Raw genomic sequence first — 22303 nt, 5'->3', positions numbered from 1 at the left:
CTTTGAGAGCTTTCAGCTCACTCAGCATTATGAAACAATATCATACTGAAAAATACACTTCTATCAATAATCATCCTGATCAATAATTTATTGATATTACATTAATGATGCACATACATTTGAATTTAATGCCCAATGACAAAAATCACATTGTCAGTGTGATCCACTTGCTGAAATATAAAAAAAAACAACACAGTTGTAAAAGAGATGTTTCCTGCTGTTCTGTATGTACAAATAATACTGTATTTTTCCACACTGAATTATGTTATAGTTATTTCATTGTAATCTGAAATAGAGAGGGTAGCAATCAATGTTATATACTGAACTGGTGGGAGTGTGTGTGTGTATGTGCGTATTTTCGTGTGCAGGGGGTTGACATTAGCTAGTAAGCTCAACAGTTCAGCCTGCATCAGCATCCCTCCCCTCCTTCACTAACATCCATCTATCCATACTGTCTTGCTGTTATTGATGAGGCCACCTCTTTATATGGTAATGTCTTTCACACCTGAAAGGCATCAGGAGGGCATGATTGTTAACTCTCACTCTGTTTTTCCCTCTCTCTCTCTCTCTCTCACACACACACACACACACTCAGACCGCACAAACTATATAGACAAAGACACACACTAACATCAGCTATTATTCACATGAATGCCATACATTTTCACCCTCTTTTTGCTTCTCACGTCACATGCAAACACACACACACATGCACACAGCTATGAGGAGGCCATTAACACTGATGGAGTTATGTATGCAGCTCACATCTGTTACATGTCGCCGCCGTGGCAATAACAGCTGCCGTGGTTACCACAAGCTAGGTTTCCTTAGTGTTATGGGATTTGGATATTACGGGCTAGTTAGCTACTTTTGCGCAGTTACATCCCCAGGAGAATATGTTGTTAAGCGATGATATTCTGCCATTAACCTGATAAGCACACAAATTAAAGACTAATTACTACATGTGATAGTTACCCTGTTTTATTATTTCAACAAACTTGCAGTAGATTAAACCCACTTGATTTTGTGGATTGACAGTTATCTGAGCAGTAAAACCTACTTTTTTTTATTCCACAATACGCTCAATTTTAGCTAACATGGATTTTTTCCCCTAATAGATAAGACAGTGTCAAATATTTTAATACAACCTCAATTTAGCGTTGTAGTATCAGTCTGAACCGATACTACATAACATACTAGACCTCTCTGAAAAATAATTGTCACTTCTCATGACATGCAGCGGAAATGAATTAATAAACCAATTTTATTTTCCAAAGTAATCTGTGAGCACCAACAAAGAATTTCCAAACGCTGCTTTACACAGCATTTCTATGTGTGCATGTTTGTCTTTCAAACAACCCTTGGTGAGCTCTGTAGCACAGGTTTGTTCTGTTTACAAAATAAAGTGCTTGCTCAAATGAAATTGATGTGCTTCTGTATGTTTAAAGTGAATATGTAAAGTGCCTTAAGATTACTTTTTAATGTTCTGAAAATTTTAACATTCTGAAAATAGAATTAAATTCAAATTTTAAACTAAATTACTTAGAAATTATGCATATGAAGTTTTTGTCAAAGCAGTTAATAAGCTCTCACAGTTAACACACATGAAGGTTTTGATAAAGTTTTGTGCCCTGTCTTTCACAGCAATTTCACATGGAGCTGCTATGATTATTAGTTAATCCCACCTAGCTGAGGGGTTTTTGTCTGCAACAGAAAACAAACATCAGAAAAGTATCTGTGACTAAAAGTGAGCAAAGTAAATTGTATTCAAGTCATGCTGTGCAATGAAAAACAGACATCATTAATATCAAGACTTCTAGCTGCACCTAAATGAAGGAATGAGAATGTCCTCTGTGCATCCGGCAGTGTGTCAGTCCATATCTGAATATATGATTATTTTTGCAAGTTGTGTTTTTTCATTAAAATAACTGCATCTTAATATGCCAATGACCAGGCAAGTTTCTGACTGTCATAATAAAGGTATAAATTCAGAGATGAAGCTGGTGTTGATCGTTTTGGTAAATATGTTTTGGGGAAAAAAAATCACAGAGCAAAGAACTACTATATTTGCATGTCAACATTTTTATTTCCATCAGAAATAGGAAAGCACATGCTGATTAATACTGTGTGATACAGATACGTGCTCTACTGACCTATCATATCAGTACCAGCAGGTTGACTTTTCAGAACACCACAGACCATTCTTTTGAGAAAATTAATTTCTTTTGCCATATTTAACATTTGTATTATTTATTTTCAGCTTCATAATGATGCTAACAACTATTTCACTGTTTATTACTATGTTTTGAATAAAGTGTGTCCTTACAGAACAGTCATGCTTCCTCTGTGTGTTTGTTACATGTGTTCTTGAGTGTTATCATAAATTTTCAAGACGAAAGATCTTTTATTGTCTGCCTTGGAAGAAATTTGCTGGTAAAACTTTACAATAATGGTACAAGTCATATACTTAAGTTATGTGTAACTCATGATGAACTAATGCATTTATTATTGAAAACTTTATCATGGATTCCTGTTGCTCACCATAAACTAATGATGATCAGTCAAAGTGCTTTTACACATCCATGTTCACCTAGGTGAACTTCTTTGAGTGTGTCTTGTATTACATAAAATGAAAAAAAAAACAGTAGCAGGGATTTAAATTATATGTTTCTATTTAAACTGGTAAATGTGTTTACATATTGATGAATTAAGTGAATTAATGTTCATCAATTGATGATCAATTAGGGGTCAAGTAATCACATGAGTCCAAATTGAGATCATCATTAGTTTATGATGAGTAAAAGAAATTCATGATAAAGTCTTCATTAATAAATGCATTAGGTCATCATGAGTTACACATTCCTGAAGTGTATGACTTGTGCCATTATTGTTGTGTTACCAAGTTGCTTCCTAAACTTGCATGTTAAAAAAGGACAACAATAATTTAGATTTTATTTATATGTAAAATGATGACTGTGAGCATCAGATGTTAGAAGCAACAGAACAAGTTTTACCTACTGACAGATTGTACTGCCTCCATCTGGTTAACAAGCAACAGGAGCAACACTAGATACATGTAAACAACCCGTCACAGATGCTGATGTTTACTTCCTGCTGTCATCAACCAGCTCTATGGTGGAGCAAACTGAAACCAAACGTTTCACCTCATTGAAATTCCCATCAGGTTTGCCTCAAGTAACTGGTTTAGAGGAAGTAAACTAGGTTAGTATTGTAGTTCACTGGTGGTGGTGGGGTCGCAAAGAAGAAATAATTATTGGGTAAGAGACACACTCGCACATGTGCATGTCTCATTTTTAAGCCTCATGAGTGCTCAGTGGACACAGTACATTCCTTCACCCCTCAGTCTTACTGTAACCATCACAAATTAATGCCTAACCATAATTTAATTCTAACCCTAATGGGGAGAAAATTATAGTCCCAATAATTTCCAGAGGTCCCCATAAATCACTTTGCAGTCAGATTTTCACCCTGTCATGTGTGCCAGTAAAAGCAGGTTCACATGGATTATCTTAATGGTGATGGTGGTGATTTTGCTGTTTGCTGAATATGACAAAAATGGAGAAAAGTCTTCTGTTGTACTGTTTTTTTCTTTCCAAGTTCATGACCACTGGTCGTGCTTATTTCCTGGCTGATGGTGCACATGACCAGTTTTTTCAGGACCACACTCACAACACACACCTCATTATAAAAAATTTTTTTAAAAAATGCGAAAACCAACTCAAGTGAGCTTTAATGCCTTTTTCCCCATTTTTGTCAACTTTTAAATGTGCATCAAAATGTTGAAATATGACCAAACAGTGAAAGCGCTTTTAGAGGTAAGAGAGAAAAAACCTTGTAGTGAAACAGTACTCATGACTGTAAACACTAAGGGAAAAAGACAAAAAGAAGAGGAACCATGGGGGAAAAAAAGCAGTTAAAGTGGTTTACTTTTTTTCTAAATCTAGCTCTAAAATTGGTGTATTGTCGAAAAATCAAAATCTCCATCCCAAAATTTTAAACCAAGTTTCTCCTCCTTACAAGATTCCCAGTCAGACAGACCAAATCCCTGTGCTGGAATGTGAATCTGTATTTTCTAGGCTTTAGCTGCTAATTTGGACAAAAAAATCTGAAAAAGGTTTTTTTATGGTTTTTATTTTTATGAATGCACTGAAGTCCTGAATACTTACAGACAAAAACTCGGGGGACATTTAATAGACTAGACATGTTTCAAATAATGCAGCCAGTCCTCTTATGAAGAGTTCAAAAATGTCTAAAAGAGCCAGTGTGAATGGTGCAGAAAATACTTTGGAGAATCCCAATGAGCAAGTTTGAATGCTGAAAACAGTTGCTGTTCATTCTCTTATTCCAGACTGCATGTCAGATTTTACACTTGAAATTTAGGAACCCAGCTAACCCATTTTTCTCAAAATGCTGTGGATGAAATCGATTCTCATTAGTGTGCTCTACTCAGGTGGTATGATCATGTAGCATAAATCTAGTTTGTTGAAGGAATTGCAGATGACTTTCTTATGCCTAGTGCACATGTAAACATGCAACTGCAAGCAAAGTCTACAGTCAGTCCTCCAAATAACCATGTGTGAAAATGGCAACACTGAACTTTCAAAGCTAATTGAAAGGGAATAAAGCAGCCACTTTAAAAAAAAAAAGCCCAATCAGTTTTAGTTTGATAATCCCAGAGATGAGCAACTGTTTGGCAACGTTAACTATGATGCATTTAAGAACAGAGGGACATCCATGCAGAGCTCTCCAACACAGGATGTGTTCAAATGTATCACTTCATAAATATTATCTAAAGCCATATATTTTTTTAACTCTTGGGGCTTTTTTATAGACGCGAAGAAAAGCTTAATTAAAGTGACGTCAGTAAAGCATTTAACAGTAATGAATAACTCAGTGCAGGCAAACAAAGAGTGATATGTTTAGTATGCTTACCGTGTTTAGAAAGTTTTAAACACTTCAAAACTCAAACTGACGTCAAAACAAGACAAAGTAACCTCAGTAAATCTCAAGCTGCCACTACAAAGTCCTCTTAAGATAAAAAAAAAAGGACATGTTAGTGGTTATATTGTCATTTTCTCATGTCTGATGTGGAACGGTGGAGCGGTATACATTTCACTTTCTAAACATGGAAGGTTTTGACTTTTAGCTGATCTGAAACAGACTGCTGGTGACTGAAATACACACCCACACACAAAGTGACCCAGTTTCCTGAGCTGAACTGGACCAACCAAAAACAGATCATCCTCCATCCAATTATGATTTGGGCATGGATATAAGGGATGAATACACAGACACACACAGCTACATGTACCAGCAGGGACGGAGGCCTTAAGTGGATGCAGCTGTGTAGCCAGATGTGCTTTTGAGTCATGCAACTGTGCATGCATTTTTGGTGTGCGTCTAAACCTTGAAACACATTGTAATCCTGCAACAGAGCACTGTTTTGCCCCCCACACGCACACAATAGTGCCCCTGGCAAAATGACCTGCCTGCCTCATGCTCTTGTTTCTCATTCAGCTGAGTAAGAATAGTAATAACAGAAAAAAAAACAACTGGGAATGGATTTGCTTTTAATTTGAGGACACCAGTTTATGCACCAACACAGTATAGTACAATAATCTTCCTCTGGCTGGTGTCAGTTAATCTTTCAGTCCATCTTCATCTCTTTATAATCTTTGTCTGTAAACTGTCAACTCCTCTCAGAGGCATGAGCAATCAGTCTATTCCTGATTAAATATAGAGGTGAAGTTCATGCAACATTGTTCAGAAACAAAAACGCTTTATTTACATTGAAAAACAACTATTTATACAATCTACAAGTGGACGCGTGTTCTTCAGTCATGATATTTAAGCATTGTTACAAATGATGTTACTAACTCATTTTTCTGAGTGCTTGTAGACACACAAACTTACATAAATGCTGAACTGCAGACATGTACACAGCAAAATATTAAAAAGGTAAGAGCTGTGAAGGTCACAATTACCATAACAGCATTGTCTGAGAATGTGTGTATGGACCCGTTTTCCTCATGTGGTGAGGACAAATGTGCTTGAACTACTTCACTGTGGGAAGTTTGTTTGTGAGGGGATAAAGTCACAATTAAATTAATTATTACATATAAAGGTGAAGACTAAATTTAAGATAAAGGTTAAAGTTAGACAAGCAGCGGTTAGAAGTCTTGTAGAAATGAATACAAGTCTGGAGCAACTTGATTGTGAGTGTGTGTGGCTAGCATAGCTCAAGCATGACTTGTCATGTCTCCATATTCATGAGACCAGCAAAGGTTTGCGTGTGTTTATGTGGGATTTTTATTCATTGGCAAACGTGTATGTGTTTGTATTCTAGCTGTGTGGGGATCACATGTCCTGTGGGAATAACACGAGGTCTCATACTGACAGAATACTTAGAACACACATGTGCACACACACACTGAACTGCTGCTGTGGCACATTTGGTGAAGGAGAAGGATTATTAGGTCACGTTGCTTCACCAAGGACATGAGTTCAGCTTTTCTTTGACACAGAACACCTGTGCAGGTCAGTTTACTTTTATCTGAGGTAAAAAGAAAAAAAAATCTACTTGGCTAAAATAACTGAAGCGTTAAGTTATTCAGTAATGACCCAGAGGTATTTTACAGCAAGGGAACCAGTCCTGTCCTGCAGAGGACCTGCTCAATTACCAACAGAAAATAAGCTTCTGTCTGAGGAATATGTGTGTGAACGTCTAGTAGAAACCTGATCTCCATATTTAACATTATTTACAAGTTTTAAAATAAAAATTCACATGCCTGGCCAAAAGAATGGTGTGCATACAGTGGTTTGGAGGTTAATTTTCCCTTTAATTTTCTCCTACCTGGTTCTCCCATACCACCACACCAAGGCAGAGCTATAGCTGCCCCTTTCTTTTCTTTTCTTTTTTTCTTTTTTGGTGGGGATCAAAGCTTCTAATAGAGTTGTATTAGTTGTGTTTGCCAAAGGTTCAAACAATCCCACATCATAGGAATAAATGACAAAACACCAAGAAAGGGTGGCTGATATACCATTAGACTCCTGTTTGCCTGGGTGTTTGTCTCTTTTTCTAAATAGAATTTCCTCCATTGAAATATGTTTGGTGAAATTTACAGTTGGTGTCACCTCATGGTGTATCCAGGTGGTCAGCTTTATACTCCGTTGTGTACTAAACTCTCAGCATTGTCTGCAGCACATGTACATAAGAGCAACCTCTGCTAAACAGATGTTAGGCATTCTGTTCGTTTAAAAAGTCAAACTAATGCATTTGTAGAGATTCAATGAACATGTGAAGAGTTTGTTGGACTGAAGATGCTGCTGCTTATGAATTCATTCAGAAAACATTTGTTTCAACTGATTATAGAATTACTCTAATGGTATCTGATGTGCTGCATGCATGTTTGTACACTGCACCTGTGTTCAAGCAGTACCTTGTTTCAAAGTATTTTAGTGACTTGTCATTGAATCAGGAAGATTGAGATTATTTTTAGTTTATCTCCGGCTTTGTCCTGTAGTTGTGCAAAATCATTGTTGGCGCAGTTTTACTGAAGGTAAAAGAATCCATTTAAATTTTAACACAAACAGTATTGTTTTACATTAAGACACACAGTAGCTTAAGTAGCCAAGTTATAATATACTCTACTAGGCTTGTGCTCATTCTATGCTGCAATAAAAGTGACCACAACAGGAAAGCTGTAATCAGCCTGAACTAAACCCAACCTCACAAATAACGCTTTAATTAGTGGTGCACCAACATGCAGCTCTAACTAACCCCCAATGCTCCTAACCATTTCCAAGTGTTATACTCTTTAACTAATAAGAATCCAGTCTCTCCACCCTGTTACTGTCTTACACACAGTAAAAGTCGTGCTGTCTCAGCTCTATATCTGGCTCTGCATGTTATTGGCAGCATGTTTCTTCATATGTTCTTATTTGTTACCAATTAACTCAAAGCTTCATGTGTGGTCCATTGTTTTCACAACTTGAGTGCAGTCAAATTCCGCAAAATAAACACAGGGGCAAAATATGGACAACCAAAAACACTGCCAGGAGGATTGTCATTGTTTTTTGGGGCTGTTGTTTTGGTTTTTTTTTTACACATACCTACTGATAAACCATAACGTTTTAATTTTTTCCAATTATACTTTTTATAGAATCAAATGTGTCAAAAAATGTAATGAAATGAAAAGTATTCTTTACTTGGATCATTATAGCTGAAAGTGAAGCTTTGCCTTTTGTTATAAAAAAAGGGATGATATATATCCAGCACAGGTCTTAAATATATTAACAATACATGGCGTACAAATAATTTGGCGTACAAATAAAATGAAATAACATATGTCATTATCATAGATGTGTAATTTTGTCTTTTGTCCATAATCAACTTGAAGTACCCGGCAACTCTTAACCTGCCTACAGGGAAACACTAGACTGATGAAAAAAAAAATCTGATTTTCTGCACATATAAAAATACACTCATTTAAGGTTCTAGCTGAATAAAAAAAAAAAAAAAAGTCAGCATTCCATATAAATAAATAGGTGCTGCAACCAGTCAGTAACGGCATCCTGCTGATTCTGTCAAAAGCTGGAACTCAGTATACAGCAGAATAAAGTGAGCTAATTGATTTGGTGAAAATGATCAGTGGGGTAAAAGATAAGAATCAAAGCAGTCTCGGTTGTGGCTAGCGTTTTGTTTTTGGCACTCTGTCAGTACTTGATTAGCAGCCTCCGATACAATAATTATCCTGAATCCCAAAGGCCTGTTGATCCTTTTCACAGCTGTTCAGGGGGTTGAGTAACAGCACATATCAACCTCCTTATGATTTATGACAACAGTAACTGTGATGACACAGCAACACCGTAAGCAGAGAAGGATTAGCAGCCCAGTCTTTCATTAGGAATCAAGTTAATAAGTGTCACTGTTCAAATGCCAAAGTTAATGAGGGAGCAAGTTATTTTTGGACTTTATGCCAGTGAGAATTACCAAGAAACCAAAAGATGACAAACAGCTTGAGGATGTACATAAACACATGTAAGCACTCAGTGGTACACATAAAAATAGCCAAAACAAAGCAATGTGAATCTTTACCTTGCTGGAGTACGGTCCAGGAATGAGTAGTTTCATTGCTTGTCGTTTTAACTCTGCCAGCCGAGCATTGCAGTTTTCACACCATATCACTCTCTCACTGCCAGGAGAACTTCCACTGCCCGATGCTGGTGAACCTGTCCCAAAACCTGGAGAACCACCAAGAGAGCCCGGTGATCCTGTGCCAATCCCTGGAGAGATGGTTCCTGGGGATCCAGAGAAGGATCCTGGTGATGAGATTCCTGAGCCTGGAGATGGGGTGCCAGTGGAGCTGGGCATGGAGCCAGCACCCTCTGGTGTGGGCCGTGTGCTGGAGCGGGTGGTGTCCTCGTAGGCCTTTCGGTACCATGTGTCCGGGAAAAAGGAGGAAGATTTTGTTGGGGAAGTGTCAGTCATCTACAAAAAATATAAAAAGGTGTATGGCTTTTCATTGGCAGGAAATGCACAATAAATCATAAAAAATGTGTGTGAATATATGCACTGATGATTCTGCCCACACAACAGGTTTCACCGGGATGAGAGGAAAATCCTGAGGAGGATGCTAGAGCACACGGCCTGTATTAAGCTATTTGCATTTAGCCTGCAAATCAAAACAAAGATGTGCACTACCAGTAATCCACCCAGTTATCTTACAGCAGGGTGGCTATTTTAAGCATTTCACAAATTTCTAAGTGAATTGACAATAAGTGATTCTATGCTAAATAAACTTAAGTTTAAATATCAGTTCCAGCATCTATGTTGGTACATCCAACAGCATCCATCCATCCATCCATTTTCCAACAGCAGAAAAGGGAAAATATGAATGAACATAGACAACCACGGAAAATAAAAAGAAACTAACAAAAAGAAAAAAAGAAAAGAAAGCATGCAGGCTGAACATGCAGCAGACCGTTACTGTAGGCTACTGGTTACCCACCCCACATAGACAAAGACTCAAACTTTGCTAATAAAATTAAAAATGAATAAATAAAAAACTAAAATGCCTAAAACTAAAAATTTACAACCAAAGTCAACATACTTAGTATACTGGTTGCTTCCATTACCAACTAAATATAATTAAACCAGTGTGTCCCTGTCTTATTTTGTTCCATTCAGCCACATGGGAACATCAAATGAGCCTCAATGAGTTGAGAATTTGATCTTTTGTGCCTGGGTGATTCCATTCACTGTACGCAGCCACCAATGTGGTGCATGGAGAAACTGGGCACAACTGTTAGTCCTCACTGGTGCCATAATAAAGCATCACTGCGGAGGATGATAGGCGGGAATGCTCAATCACATCCATGTGAAGAGGTGGGTATAATATGACCAAATCCTGTGTAATAAATGAAGGCTAATGAGGCTGGAGGTGGTAGGCAGAGACACAGGTGTGAGTATGATACCTGATTTGCCTCAGTTAGGGATAATTAAGAGATGCAGCAGATCTATCGGGGAAAATTCCTCACCATTGTTGTGACACCATTAGCAGTGATGTGTGAAGAGTGGTATTCACTAAGCAATCAATCAGCAGCATGGACACGAATCTAATGAGAGCTGTCATCAGTTTGAATTTATGACATCCTGAAAATGGAAGCAAACTACAGTTTGTAATTAAAAAGGGTGGGTGATGCAATGAAGAGCGCGCGTGGATGATAAGTTTTTTTTGTTATGATTTCCAGGCTTAAACATTGGAGCATCAACTCCTCAGCTGCTGGACTGGAAAACCTACCCCATATTTTCTGCTCCGGCTGCTCCTCTCCTTAGTCCCCGACAGTGAAGTCATGCTGGAGGTGAGAGGAGGGGGAGGAGAGGAGAAAGAAGCTCTGCTGCCGCTTCACATTCAAAAAGAAACCTCTGGATCGATTTCAATTAACTACGCTCCCCTGCAGTTTGCTCTTCTTGGGCTGGAGGTAAAAACCCAAAGCTGCTCTTAGATGCATGTGGGAACCGGTTACATCCTCATCCCGCCACCAAAAGGTAAAATATTTCAGATGGTTCTTTTTTTTCCCCTGCGGTTTTGTTGCGTCAGAATAAAACTGAAAAGCCTTTGGAGGACTTCTCAAAGCCAGAATATTCCGGCGCGTCGAGCAGACCGCTCCCAGTCAGCAGATTTTGCTGTGCGCTCAGTGAGGCTCCCTGATCCGCAGCGCGCTGGACTGGCACCGCGGCGCGCACCGCCCTGCCTCTCATCAGCTCTGCGTCTCACGCTGCTCAGGTAAATCTCCCGCCCCCAGGGTGAAGCCAGGTCTAACGACAAAGTCACGACTCGTTATGACAAGAAAGAACCTTACTGATGCTAAGCGCAGCTGCAGGAGTCAGGTCCTCCTGACTGAGACTTTTAAATGGTCATTTGCGCACCCTCCTGTTGACTTTCCCTGGCTGCGCGCTCTGCTGAGGCCAGCAGTGGACTGAAGAGATTGGAGCGAGACGCACATCTGGATGAGGGCGGGGCCAACCTGCCTCTCATCGACCTCAGGCCAATGCACATCCAGAGGTTCCAGCTGAGTGGCAGGTGGACTGCTACAAGCCTGGGGAAGGAAGAGAGATACTGTATTTTTAACGAAACATTTGTTGGGAGCTATGGTCTTTGACACATGTTCAACAAGAGGCGTATAGCCCCAGAACTTCAGAATGAATGGTTTTGGCAGTGACACTTATGTTAAGAAACAGTCAACAAATAAAGAAATAAAGAGGAACATTTTCATTCAAGAAATTTCTTACAAAAAATGTCAGCTAAAACTAATTCTTAATAGTGCCAGAAAGCTTGTCACAAGAAATGGAAGTTAGAATTGTTAGGAAAATATATGATAGTTTAATGACCTTACCTTTTTGGAAACCTAAAAATCTATGCATGAGCATGAATCTGGAAGAGAAGCCCTTGTCTCAACCCACTCTAGAGACCTGAGAGCCGCTTGTGAATGATTACACAGTGCACTCTGCTGTTGCCATGAGGGCATTACTCCAGGAGCACACAACCTAACGCTATATGAGGAGATTCAAATCTTCACAGAAATGTTACATTTAGTGAAACACTGGCAATGAAAACGTCATCAGCTAGAAGCAAATGTCTGCCAACAGCAGCTGATGAACCTGTAGCTGATCAGATGGCATTGGCAAAGATGTAACAGGTCAAGAGGCCAAAGCAGGAAAACACCATCTCTTCTGTATACTGAACTCAAGCTCAACAAATTCAAACTACATCACAATAGTTCAATTCAATTCAGCTTTATTTGTATAGTGCCACTTCACAACAATGTTGTCACAGGGCACTTTAACATCATTTCAAGCCAATTCATACATAGAACCACAAGTAAACCTGCAGTCTGAGAGTGAAGTGCTCTATTTGGAAAATATGGAACTATGAGATATTTGATGTACAATGGAGCTTGGTTTATGGAGAGCTTTATATGTGAGAAGAAGAATTTTAAACTTTATCCTGGATTTAACAGGGAGCCAATATAGACAGGCTAAAACTGGTGAAATAGGATCTCTCCTGCTAGTCCTCATCAGAACCCTTGCGGCAGCATTTTAGATCAGCTAGAGACTTTCAGGGCATATTTGGGACAACTCAAAAATAAGGAGATGCAGTAATCCAGTCGGGAAGTAATAAAGGCATGGACTAATTTTTCTGCATCTTTCTGAGACAAGATGCCCCTAATTTTTGCAATATTATTCTGATGGAAGAAGGCAATTCTAGAAACCTGTTTTAAATGTGACCTAAAGGACAAATCCTGGTCAAGAAGGACTCCAAGCTTTCTCACAGTGGTGCTGGAGGCCAGATTAATGCCATCCAGATTAATTACATAACTGGACAATTTTGTCCTAAGTTTTTCAGGCCCAAAGATAACGACCTCTGTCTTGTCTGAGTTTAAAAGGAGAAAATTCAGAATCATCCAGGTCTTGATGTCTGTAAGACATCTTTGTAATCTAAGAAACTGGTTGGTTTTGAGGTGGCAATGCAAAAGCACTTCCTGTCAGTTGGGTTCCCCAAAAAGCATATGAGAACAACATGGATAAATAGTATCTCAATGGCATTTTGCAACTTAAGTTTCATTTATTATCTCTGCCAAGGCGTTGTTTTTTTTTTTTAACCCCAATTATCTGTCTGTCCTCATGTCTGTTATTCATGATGGGATTCATGGATGGGTCTCCCATTATGAATGGGAAACCCGTCCATGATATCTCTCCCTTTCCACCACATCCAAAAGCCATTGGAGTGAACTCGTTACAGTACTCTCACTGTCATGTTCAAGAAACCAATTTGATGTTATTTAAGCTTTGTGATATGGTGCATTATCTGGCTGGAAGTAATTCGGGGCATGATCAATTAGTCAGGTAGGCTGTGTTTAAATGACACTCTTTTGGAACTAAGGAGCCCAAAGTGTGAACATATCGGTCCACACATCACATCGCCACCTAACTGTTGACACAAGGCAGAATGGATTTTTATGTATATGTTTGACTCATTTTGACCCAAATTTCTTCTCAGGTTTATGCAGGGCTTCTTTCTTAAAGTCAAATGATTGATGCCTCTCTTGTTCTTCTCAGCAGTTCTTCTCTCTTGTTCTCATAAGTGAACTTTAACACAGTAGTGTGAGCCATAGCAAGTAATGGCCAAGAAGACCCTTTTGGTCAGTGTATGGGTCATTGTGTGACACAAGGTAGTTCAAATACTTTTTTACTCTAAACAGGCAGAGGCATATAATCCAATATATGTTAAGTGTTTTATACAAAATATTAAAAATATATACATTTTAAAATTCAAAAAGATCTACCCAACCTGGTACTGGTGTCTATGGATACTCTGAAAAGAGAAGAACAAGGGAAACAGTTAAAAAGGTATAAACAAATCAAATCAAATTAAAGATACTTTAAAATGGGCCCAGTGGTGGGAGGAAGCCTGTTAGTTCAACTCCCTCCCAGTCATCTTGATCATCGCTGGGACTCAATAAGATAACACCAAGAATAATGATATTTTAAAACAAAGCAAAATAAGAAACAAACAAAAAAACAACACACTGCTTAAAAGCCAATTAAAATACACACATTGAAACCAAAGTCAACCAGAGCATCCTGAGGGTGCTGGCTACAAATGAGGACAGGGTCATGATTAAACTGCCAGACCAGGTGAGGGCAGTCTTCACTTTAAAAAGTGGCAGATAGGCCCAAATATGTAAACACATGTAAAATAAACTTTTTGAGTGTGTCTTTTGTCATTTTTGTAGGCCACTTGCTTTTTTAAAGAGAACAAGTTGTGTGGGGTTTTTTTTCACAAGAGGTCCTGCATAAAAGTGAATGTATCCTATTAAAAAGCTAGCTTATATTAGATCACATTATGGACCAAGAAGTGCTACCAAAGCTTTTTCTTTTAACATCTGAATGCTGCAGCTTGGAACTGCTCAAAACTTACAAAACTACCAAACATAACCAATTTTTTTTTTTTTTAATGAAAGTCCTACTTTGAATTTTAGAATTACTGCCATATCTATTACAAAATTATTGAAAGCTTGGTAATGTAAATATGTTAAGAAGTTGTTTAAATGATTTATGAAAAGTAAATAAACTTAGAAAGAAATACTGATGTGGGATCATTTTGCAGCAGGTTTTGTGCGTGGACATTTTTTGGTCACAAAGGTCACCAAAGGGTGCACAATGTATCAATAGAGTATAAAATGTGAGAGTAAAAGATACTGGATTTAAACCAAGTTTAGTTAAACTTGCAAAAATGCATACCTTGAACCTTACTCAGCTGAAATTATAATCATGTACAAAAGAAGCCATGAAGGCCAGAGGATCACATAAGAGTTAAATATCTACCCCGTGATTGTCGCTGCTCACAATCGCAAGTAATCAACAGTTGAATAAAACAGTCTGAATGTATTGACTACAAAGTTTAAGTCATTTTAATATAACTGATTAAGGTGTTAACAAGTCAAGTCAAAATGAACAGTGTGTTAAATATGCATGTAACATTTAGGAGCACAGAAAATGTGGTCATTTTGTTAATTTTCTAAACATTTATTGTATGAATTTCAAATGTATCCTTGATATATAGCTAAAAAAAAAAAAAGAATAAATAAATAAAACCCATGCTGAGTTCAACACACAAGGCCGGATTATCCAATGGGCATTATGGGCACAGACCCAGGGGCCCACGCCCACGTAGGGAAAATACTAGCAGTTTGGACAAAAAACACAATGTATATAAAAGCCACATGGTTACACTAAAGTGTCCAGTGTGTTGCTATTAGTACCACTGGCTGAGAGATGTTAGAAATTTCGTTTCACCGTGTATCATTCACAATTTTCACAATGTTGCAGTGGGGAAGGGGGGCCCTGGAACACTCTGGGCCCAGGGGCCTCTGCACTTTTAATCCGGCCCTGTCAACACAATCTATGTCCCATTTATTTATTAGGCTATTTATTTCGTTTTTTTGTTGAATTTCTTTAAGTAGCTAAGTACAGTTTAATTCCATCACAAAGTTCAATCGCTTATGAGCAATAACATAATAGATCAATATTGTCTTGCATAGCTTGAACCGGCGGTGTTTGAACTGGAGACAATCTTTGCGTATCTTAAATATAATCACATTTTATTACAGCTTGTGACGGCTTTTACCTCCAACCATTTCACACAAACAACCATTAGAAAAGTTAAAGCAACACATTCCAGACCACTGGGCGGCGTTTGGCTAAAGGCGTCATGTTTGAGACTGTTCAGAAAGTCGCGAATGAAAACAAATTGTTCGCAGCAGTGTGCACGCCGTGCTACTTTCACTATCTGAGTTTAATTCTTTGTAATTCTGAACTTAAATACAATCAGCGCTTTTGAGCAACAGTATATACGGACAGGAACCACGATGCCAGATTGCTATGTCAGCACTGGTTGCTAGCTACCGAACAACAACAATACATAAACTTAACGGTGAGTAGCTACCTTTAGCTAGGCTAGTTTAGCTGGTTCGCCCTGGGGTTTACATTTTAAGCTTTTGTGGATTGTTCACTTTTTTTTTCTAACTATTGCTTTGAATAATTTGGTTGAATAACATGTTAACTTGTACCGAAGTCTCCCTTAAACTGTAGCTGAGGCACTACTTCCTTAAGGAACCGTGCAAACTGAGTGACCGCTTTGACTTTATATTAGTGTATTATGTCTCCTAATGTATTACCAATAAAACAAGCGAACTCTTTACTTGGAGCCTCTTTATAATGTCGTTTCATTATTATTATTGTTTTCAATTTCAACACCGCAGTTGATCCCTCACCTGTCAAACAGTCTTTCTTGCTCAACTCATCCGAAGGACAATTATAATTTGGAGTAAAACTACTAGGTTTTCTTTGGGTGAACTGAGCAAGACAGACAATCTAAATTTTACGTGGTTACCATGTTTGTTTATTTTTAAAGTGGTTGTTAACATGGTATCGGTGGCTTTAAAAACAATTAAGAAAGAGGTGTATATGTTGGTGAATTTCATGTATCCAAGAAATCCTTTTTCATAAAAATGGTATGAAATGGCTTTCAGCAGTGTCAAAACTGCACAATCTTAAGGCGCAAACATGACCCAAGAGATTGGGTAAAAAGTATACTTACATCGGGTTGGTTAAATGTTTTCACTTCTCGTTTTTCAGACACTCCTGACCTGTCAGACAACGCTCATGCTTACAGTGGAAACTCACGTTGCCCCTCTGAAGAAAATTAGCCTGAATAAATCCCATTCTTGACACAGATTAAACTGGGAAGTATTCAGCGAGCCAATGAACTATAAGGAAATTTCCCAGATGAGAGGACAGCAATGAAAGGTAACAAAAATCCATTTAAAACCTTTGGTTGTTCTGATATTACTCCTGATAACAGCAGAGATATGACTGCACATTGTCTTTCAGGAGGATCACGTAAAACAAGAAAAAGACAACCTAAAAAGACATGTGCAAAGAATATCAGTGCAGACACTGTCTTATCTCCAACATCAGAGGAATTAGATGTGGCAGGCACTGATTTGTCCACTCTCAGCCAGTCCTTGAATTCCTTACCAAGCACTCCAAGAAGAAGGAAAGGACGAAAAGCCAAGCTGACCTCCACCCCAGTCCACCTTCTGCCCAACACTTCCCCTCCTGCAGTAAATGCAGTGCAGCTACAGTTCACTGAACCCATCACTCGGTCAAAGGTATGCTAATTAAATGTTTTTTTGGTTTTTTTTTAATTGATTTGTATTTTCCATGGGGCTGCATGGTGGTTAGCACTGTGGCCTCGGTGGTTTGATCCTCGGCTGGAGCGGTGGCCTTTCTTTGCATGTTCTCCTCAAGTATGTGTGGGCTCTCTCCGGGTACTCTGGCTTCCCCCCACTGTCTAACATGAATGTTGGGTTAATTGGTTACTTTAAATTGCCCCTGTGAGTAAGTGAGTGTGTGCGTGAGTGGTTGTTTGTCTCTGTGTGGCCCTGCGATGGATGATGGCGAGCTGTGCAGGATGTACCCTGCCTTTTGCCTGAAAACTGCTGGGATAGGCTCCAGTTTCCCTGTGACCCTTTCTCAGACTAAGTGGTTTGGATAATGGCTGACTGGCTAGTATTTTCCATGTATTCTGGTTGTACAGATTATACATACTGCTGTTACTTAAAGTCTTTTTGTGTGTGTGTGTGTGTGTGTGTGTGTGTGTGTGTGTGTTATAGACATCAGACAAGGCTTCACCATGCTCCAACTTAAGATATCAAAGTAGAAGTCGTACCTCCCAGCCAAGACAATTGAGACAAAGCGCAGCAAAGGAGCAGAAGCAGGCCAACGTCTCTACAGTCAAGCGTCAACGTGGCCGGCCGCGGAAAACTGAGACGCAGGATTTAAAAAAAGATGCTAATACTCGGCCAGCTAAACGCTTAAGGCCCAGATTTGAGCTGAAGGAGGTTACTGTAACAGATGAAGGTAGAGTCTTGTCCATGCTGCTTTCATTATGTAGTTTAAAGAAATCCAAGGCTTTGTTTGTTGTGGGAGCTTCATCCAAAGAGCCAAATTGAGTGTATCCCTAGTTTTTTCAGGATGTGCCCCAGATGTAGATTTATGTTTTTCTAGACTGTTATTAGAGCATCTGAGGTTTTTCAGGTGACTAAAGTAACATCTGACTGTGTTTTTGTTTTCTCCACACCCCTCTTCCCTAAAGAGTCTTTGCTGTCTTCAGATCTGTCAATAGAGCTGAGTCACCATGAGAATCACACCACGCACCTCCAGGAAGATGCGAGAAGCGAAGATGAAGATGTGGAGGAGGAGGAAGAAGACCTCCCAAGTTTCTTGATGCAAATGGACAAAAGTGAGAAAAGCTTATTGACTGGCCATAAACAAAGAAAAAAAACTCCTCAAAGATTACATTCTAACTGGATTTATACATTGTGTACTGTCTAACATCATTAGTACAGAAGTTTAATGGTGCAATTTCTTCTTGCAGCACCTAAAGTAATGACATAGTACTGACATAAAATAACATGTTATTTAAAATATGTTCGCCTTCCTGCAAACACGTCTGAAGATGTGCATAGAGGTATTTGTTGATTTTTTTATTTATTTTTTCCTCCCCTCCATCCATTCTCCACTGGGGGTGGACCACGTGTGCAGGCAGTCCAGTCCAGAACCGGCAATGTTCCTCTTCCTCAGCATAATGTACAGAATGGGATTTTTGTGTTCTTATAGAAAAATATTTGGCATTTCTTGGAAAAGATGCTTTCTTGAAGACTGAATGCATTGCTCTGGAGTGTCAGTAAATTCTTTTGTAATAATGCTACCTTTTAAATCTAAATGAGTGGAAGTGAGCTTTACTAAAAGCACTGACACACCCTACGCCGTCAGCAAGGATGGTTTTTGGACCGGCAGTTTTTGTCTTCGGTTTGGAGTACATATACTGTCTTTGAAGTACTGATCTGTCTGACTACAGTATCCTGCGTGATGGCCCCTCCCAGACCCCAGAGGTGGATGCTTCCTCTGGACAGTGGTGACATAAGACTGTTTTTTAAGTTTTAAGGGGTGCTGATGTAGTGCTGTCTGAGGTAATGAAGATTTTAGGTGTTCAGTTTGGGATTGTGTTGTTCCCATTTATAAACAGAAATAACTAATATGAACTGTAGAGGAAGGAAACATGAAGTATTTTGGCTTCATAATCAAATTTTCCATAACATACTTTTTCCTGAATTGATGTTTTACATAATATTTTAAATTTTTTTCCTTACATTTGTTTATCATTTTGTCTTTCAGAGCCTCTATCCATAACAGAGGGAACATTTGTGTGGTGCAAATATAGATATTATCCATCCTGGCCTGCACTGGTAGGTGCAAGAAAAAGTGGGAAAATTCATTTCTCACAGCAACAAGATGGGTTTTTTTTTTTTGTACTCAAATCAGGGAAGAAGACCTTACTTCATTAGCTCAAGGTCTGAATTAGGTAGTCTGAACTGTTACATCTTTTTTATCATATCAACTTTAATAGACACGGCACGGAGTGAGGATTTACTAGTCCATGAAGCTCTCTGGGTAGCAAAACAATGGCAAAAATTCTCAAAGCCTTCAAAGTTTCACTTGTTTTTAAATATGTGATATTTAATGAAACGTGTGATATTTTGTGTGCAGGTAAAAAGTGTTAACCGCAAGCAAAAGAAGGCGAGCATCGTGTTTATTGAAGACACAATCATCCAGAAAAAGAAAGGGTGGGACATAAAATGTGTTTATTCTCATTGCTTTGTTGACTTAACGCATGTTTGTATTTACAAGTAGAAAGTCTAATGAGATGTTATTAAATGTTTGGATTTCTGAAGGTTTGGCGTGACTCTGAAGTCGCTGAAGCCTTTTGACTGTGAAGAAGCCCAGGAGCTTATCGTAAGGACTGCGCCTAAAATTTATATTATTTTTTGAGTAGCGTGTATTTTGATGGTGGCAGGCAATTTTTCTCACATTGATTGCATTATTTTTATTTTTTAATGACAGCATAAAGCCAAAGAGGTCTATGATGCTGCTATCACATGGTCGTTGGAACTTATAGACGACTACAGACTACGGATAGGTAGGTATTGACACTTGAGCGCTTGCATGAAAAGAAACCTATAAAGGACAGGTTTTTCACACGAGCTAATTATGTTTTCTTTTTTAAGCATGTGGCTCGTTTTCTGGCTCCTTTGTTGAGTACTTTAATCATGACATGAGTGAGTTTCCTAATAAATACAAAAATGTGCCAATCACAATGTGGAAACTGTGCAGCTGAGCCTGGTCCTGATGACGCTCATCACTCCTCTAGGTTACCCGGTGAGGAGGAAGTGTCCACAGGCAGCCTCAGAGAAACTTGCCATCGCCAGTGATATCCTGATGGAGGAGCCTTTTGTTGACATAAGGGAAGACAGTTTTAATGAGAAACATGAGGACAAGCATATCTGTAGGAGCTCAAAGAGGTTGCTGCCAGATCGCACCCATGCTGCCCACAACCGTGCTAATGAGAAACTCGTACAGTTCATTGTCAAGCAGCGCATGGTGGAGCGACACCTTCTGGTAGGATCAATGTTTAAATCTTGCTGTTTTGTCATGCAGGTATGATTAGAAATGGTGTCATCAGTATCTTTTCTCTAATATATATCTGCAAGACTTCCATACAGAAACATTTAATGTGCCCAGCAGTGGCTTAAGTAGAACTGCTTGTGCACTTCTGTGCGTGTCCTCATTTGTGATTCATGTCACCATTTTTGCCATCTATGAAAGGTTTTCTGTCAGAATTAGTCAAATTTCTCTATTTTGAAGGCTGTGATCCAAGGAGAGCAGCAGTCCAGATGGCTTCGCTCTTTTTTGAGAACCAAGCGAAGACGTGTTGTGAACGTATATTTGGAGGATGACCAGCAACTGGACCAGGTTTACTGGTACCTAAGTGAGCTTTTTGCATCAGCTGTAGGCTCCGCCTCTTGTTTATCTGAGGTGAAATCCATGGAGCATGTCCCTTTTGTTTTAGATGTGCTTCTACCGGAGGTAAGCAACATCTGAGTTGTGTTTTTGTTTTTCTTCTTCTTCTTCTTTTTTTTTTTTTAAAAAAGAAAAGTTTCAAAGTTTGTGTTTGTGTGCAGGCGATCATTTACGCCATTGCAGGGGTGGATAATGTTTCAGTAAAAAAGGCAGAAGAAAAGTACCTTAGAGGACGGTGTGTGAGCAACAGGTGAGTGGGGAAAGGGTCAAGAGTGAAAGATAGTTTAATATAAGTTAATACAAAGTCAGAAGCTAAATATATTAAATGATTGTTTATGTGTTTTCAGAGAAAGACAAGAATTTGACTTGATGATTGAACGGGAGATGAGGAGGAAATCGCAGCATCAGAATGCAACCTATGATGTATACCCTGACCTTATCAGTTAAGACAGAAGTCGTCATTGTATTGATTTTTTTTTTTCATAGGTATTGCATACCTGTGTTTACAAATAACGATAAAGCACATTATGTTTAATCAGTTTTCATTTACATTTTTACTCATTGTAAATACTGGCTGTAGAGGAGTAAGATCAAGTGGTTTTAACTTTGAACCGGCAGATGACGGTCAATTAACTGCCAAATGTCTCGCAGCACTCTGTAAAGTGTTAAGTCTTTTCTACATTTGTTTTTGTGGTTTTTTTTTTTTGGTTTTTTTTTTGTTTTGTTTTTTTTACATAAACCAGCTTTTTCTACAGTAAAGACTTTGGCTTTTATTTTGGTCATAGTTGGCAAAATTCCAAATAGAAACCCTGTCAGCAGAAGTTATCACTGCAGCCGCTATAAGTACACTGGTTGAGGACATCTTCTAAGTTCAAGCCAACATCTAACAGGAGGTGTAGAAAGTAGATGTCCTGTCCTGGAGTTCTCTCCAACCAGTCACTAAACCATGTGAATTTAACCAGTTCAGCTCCACTGCAGGTAGATGAGCCCGTTAGTGAAAACACCTGTTCTGAATGCATCGATAGATCCCTCTCTTTCCACCATTTTTCTTAAAAACTTTGCCTGAAATGTTCTGTGGCCCACCTGTTCATCCATTTTTTTTTTAATATAATGCTCCAATTCAGGATTGGGAGGCTGGCTGTTTGTGACCCATACTGCATAGTGCTTGAAATATGTAATTATACATAAATATAGCTTTGTATAAATAAATACAGGGCATGTGTAATGTCTTTAATTGACAAAAATAAAGACTATTTGTCTATTTGGCTCAATTATCATTTATTTCATAGCATA

The 22303-nt window shown here is 38.6% G+C and overlaps 2 protein-coding genes across 4 annotated transcripts in view; one reads left to right on the top strand and one right to left on the bottom strand.

Moving 5' to 3' along the window:
• The window catches only part of kif26ba (kinesin family member 26Ba), a gene marked incomplete at both ends in the record, with an annotated part of 87724 nt that extends 76847 nt beyond the window's left edge, over positions 1 to 10877 (bottom strand). Inside the window, 2 exons of the mRNA XM_079240809.1 lie at positions 9119 to 9511; positions 10824 to 10877. Coding sequence (XP_079096935.1) covers positions 9119 to 9511; positions 10824 to 10877 — 447 coding nt within the window. The remainder of the gene's footprint in view (positions 1 to 9118; positions 9512 to 10823) is intronic.
• A 4957-nt stretch (positions 10878 to 15834) lies between these two features.
• On the top strand, positions 15835 to 22206 carry LOC306758304 (PWWP domain-containing DNA repair factor 3B-like). 3 transcript variants are annotated; one of them, XM_079243595.1, is made up of 14 exons: positions 15835 to 16019; positions 16724 to 16894; positions 16979 to 17259; positions 17764 to 18010; positions 18264 to 18392; positions 19328 to 19398; positions 19700 to 19776; positions 19885 to 19945; positions 20054 to 20129; positions 20218 to 20268; positions 20361 to 20608; positions 20855 to 21076; positions 21172 to 21260; positions 21358 to 22206. In XM_079243595.1, exons 2-14 carry the CDS (start codon positions 16888 to 16890, stop codon positions 21455 to 21457), a joined length of 1659 nt encoding a protein of 552 aa, XP_079099721.1. In that variant the 5' UTR covers positions 15835 to 16019; positions 16724 to 16887; the 3' UTR covers positions 21458 to 22206. The 3 variants fall into 3 exon arrangements, with proteins under 3 accessions (XP_079099721.1, XP_079099720.1, XP_079099722.1); XM_079243594.1 differs by having other exon boundaries at positions 18246 to 18392; XM_079243596.1 differs by lacking the exon at positions 20218 to 20268 and having other exon boundaries at positions 18246 to 18392.
• Positions 22207 to 22303: the final 97 nt, after the last annotated feature.

This window comes from Telmatherina bonti, assembly GCF_933228915.1.
Source record: "Telmatherina bonti genome assembly, chromosome: 1".
In the NCBI taxonomy this organism is placed as follows: Eukaryota; Metazoa; Chordata; class Actinopteri; order Atheriniformes; family Telmatherinidae; genus Telmatherina; species Telmatherina bonti.
Note: the sequence above shows the minus strand (reverse complement) of the source record. Positions and strands in the feature narration are given on the sequence as shown.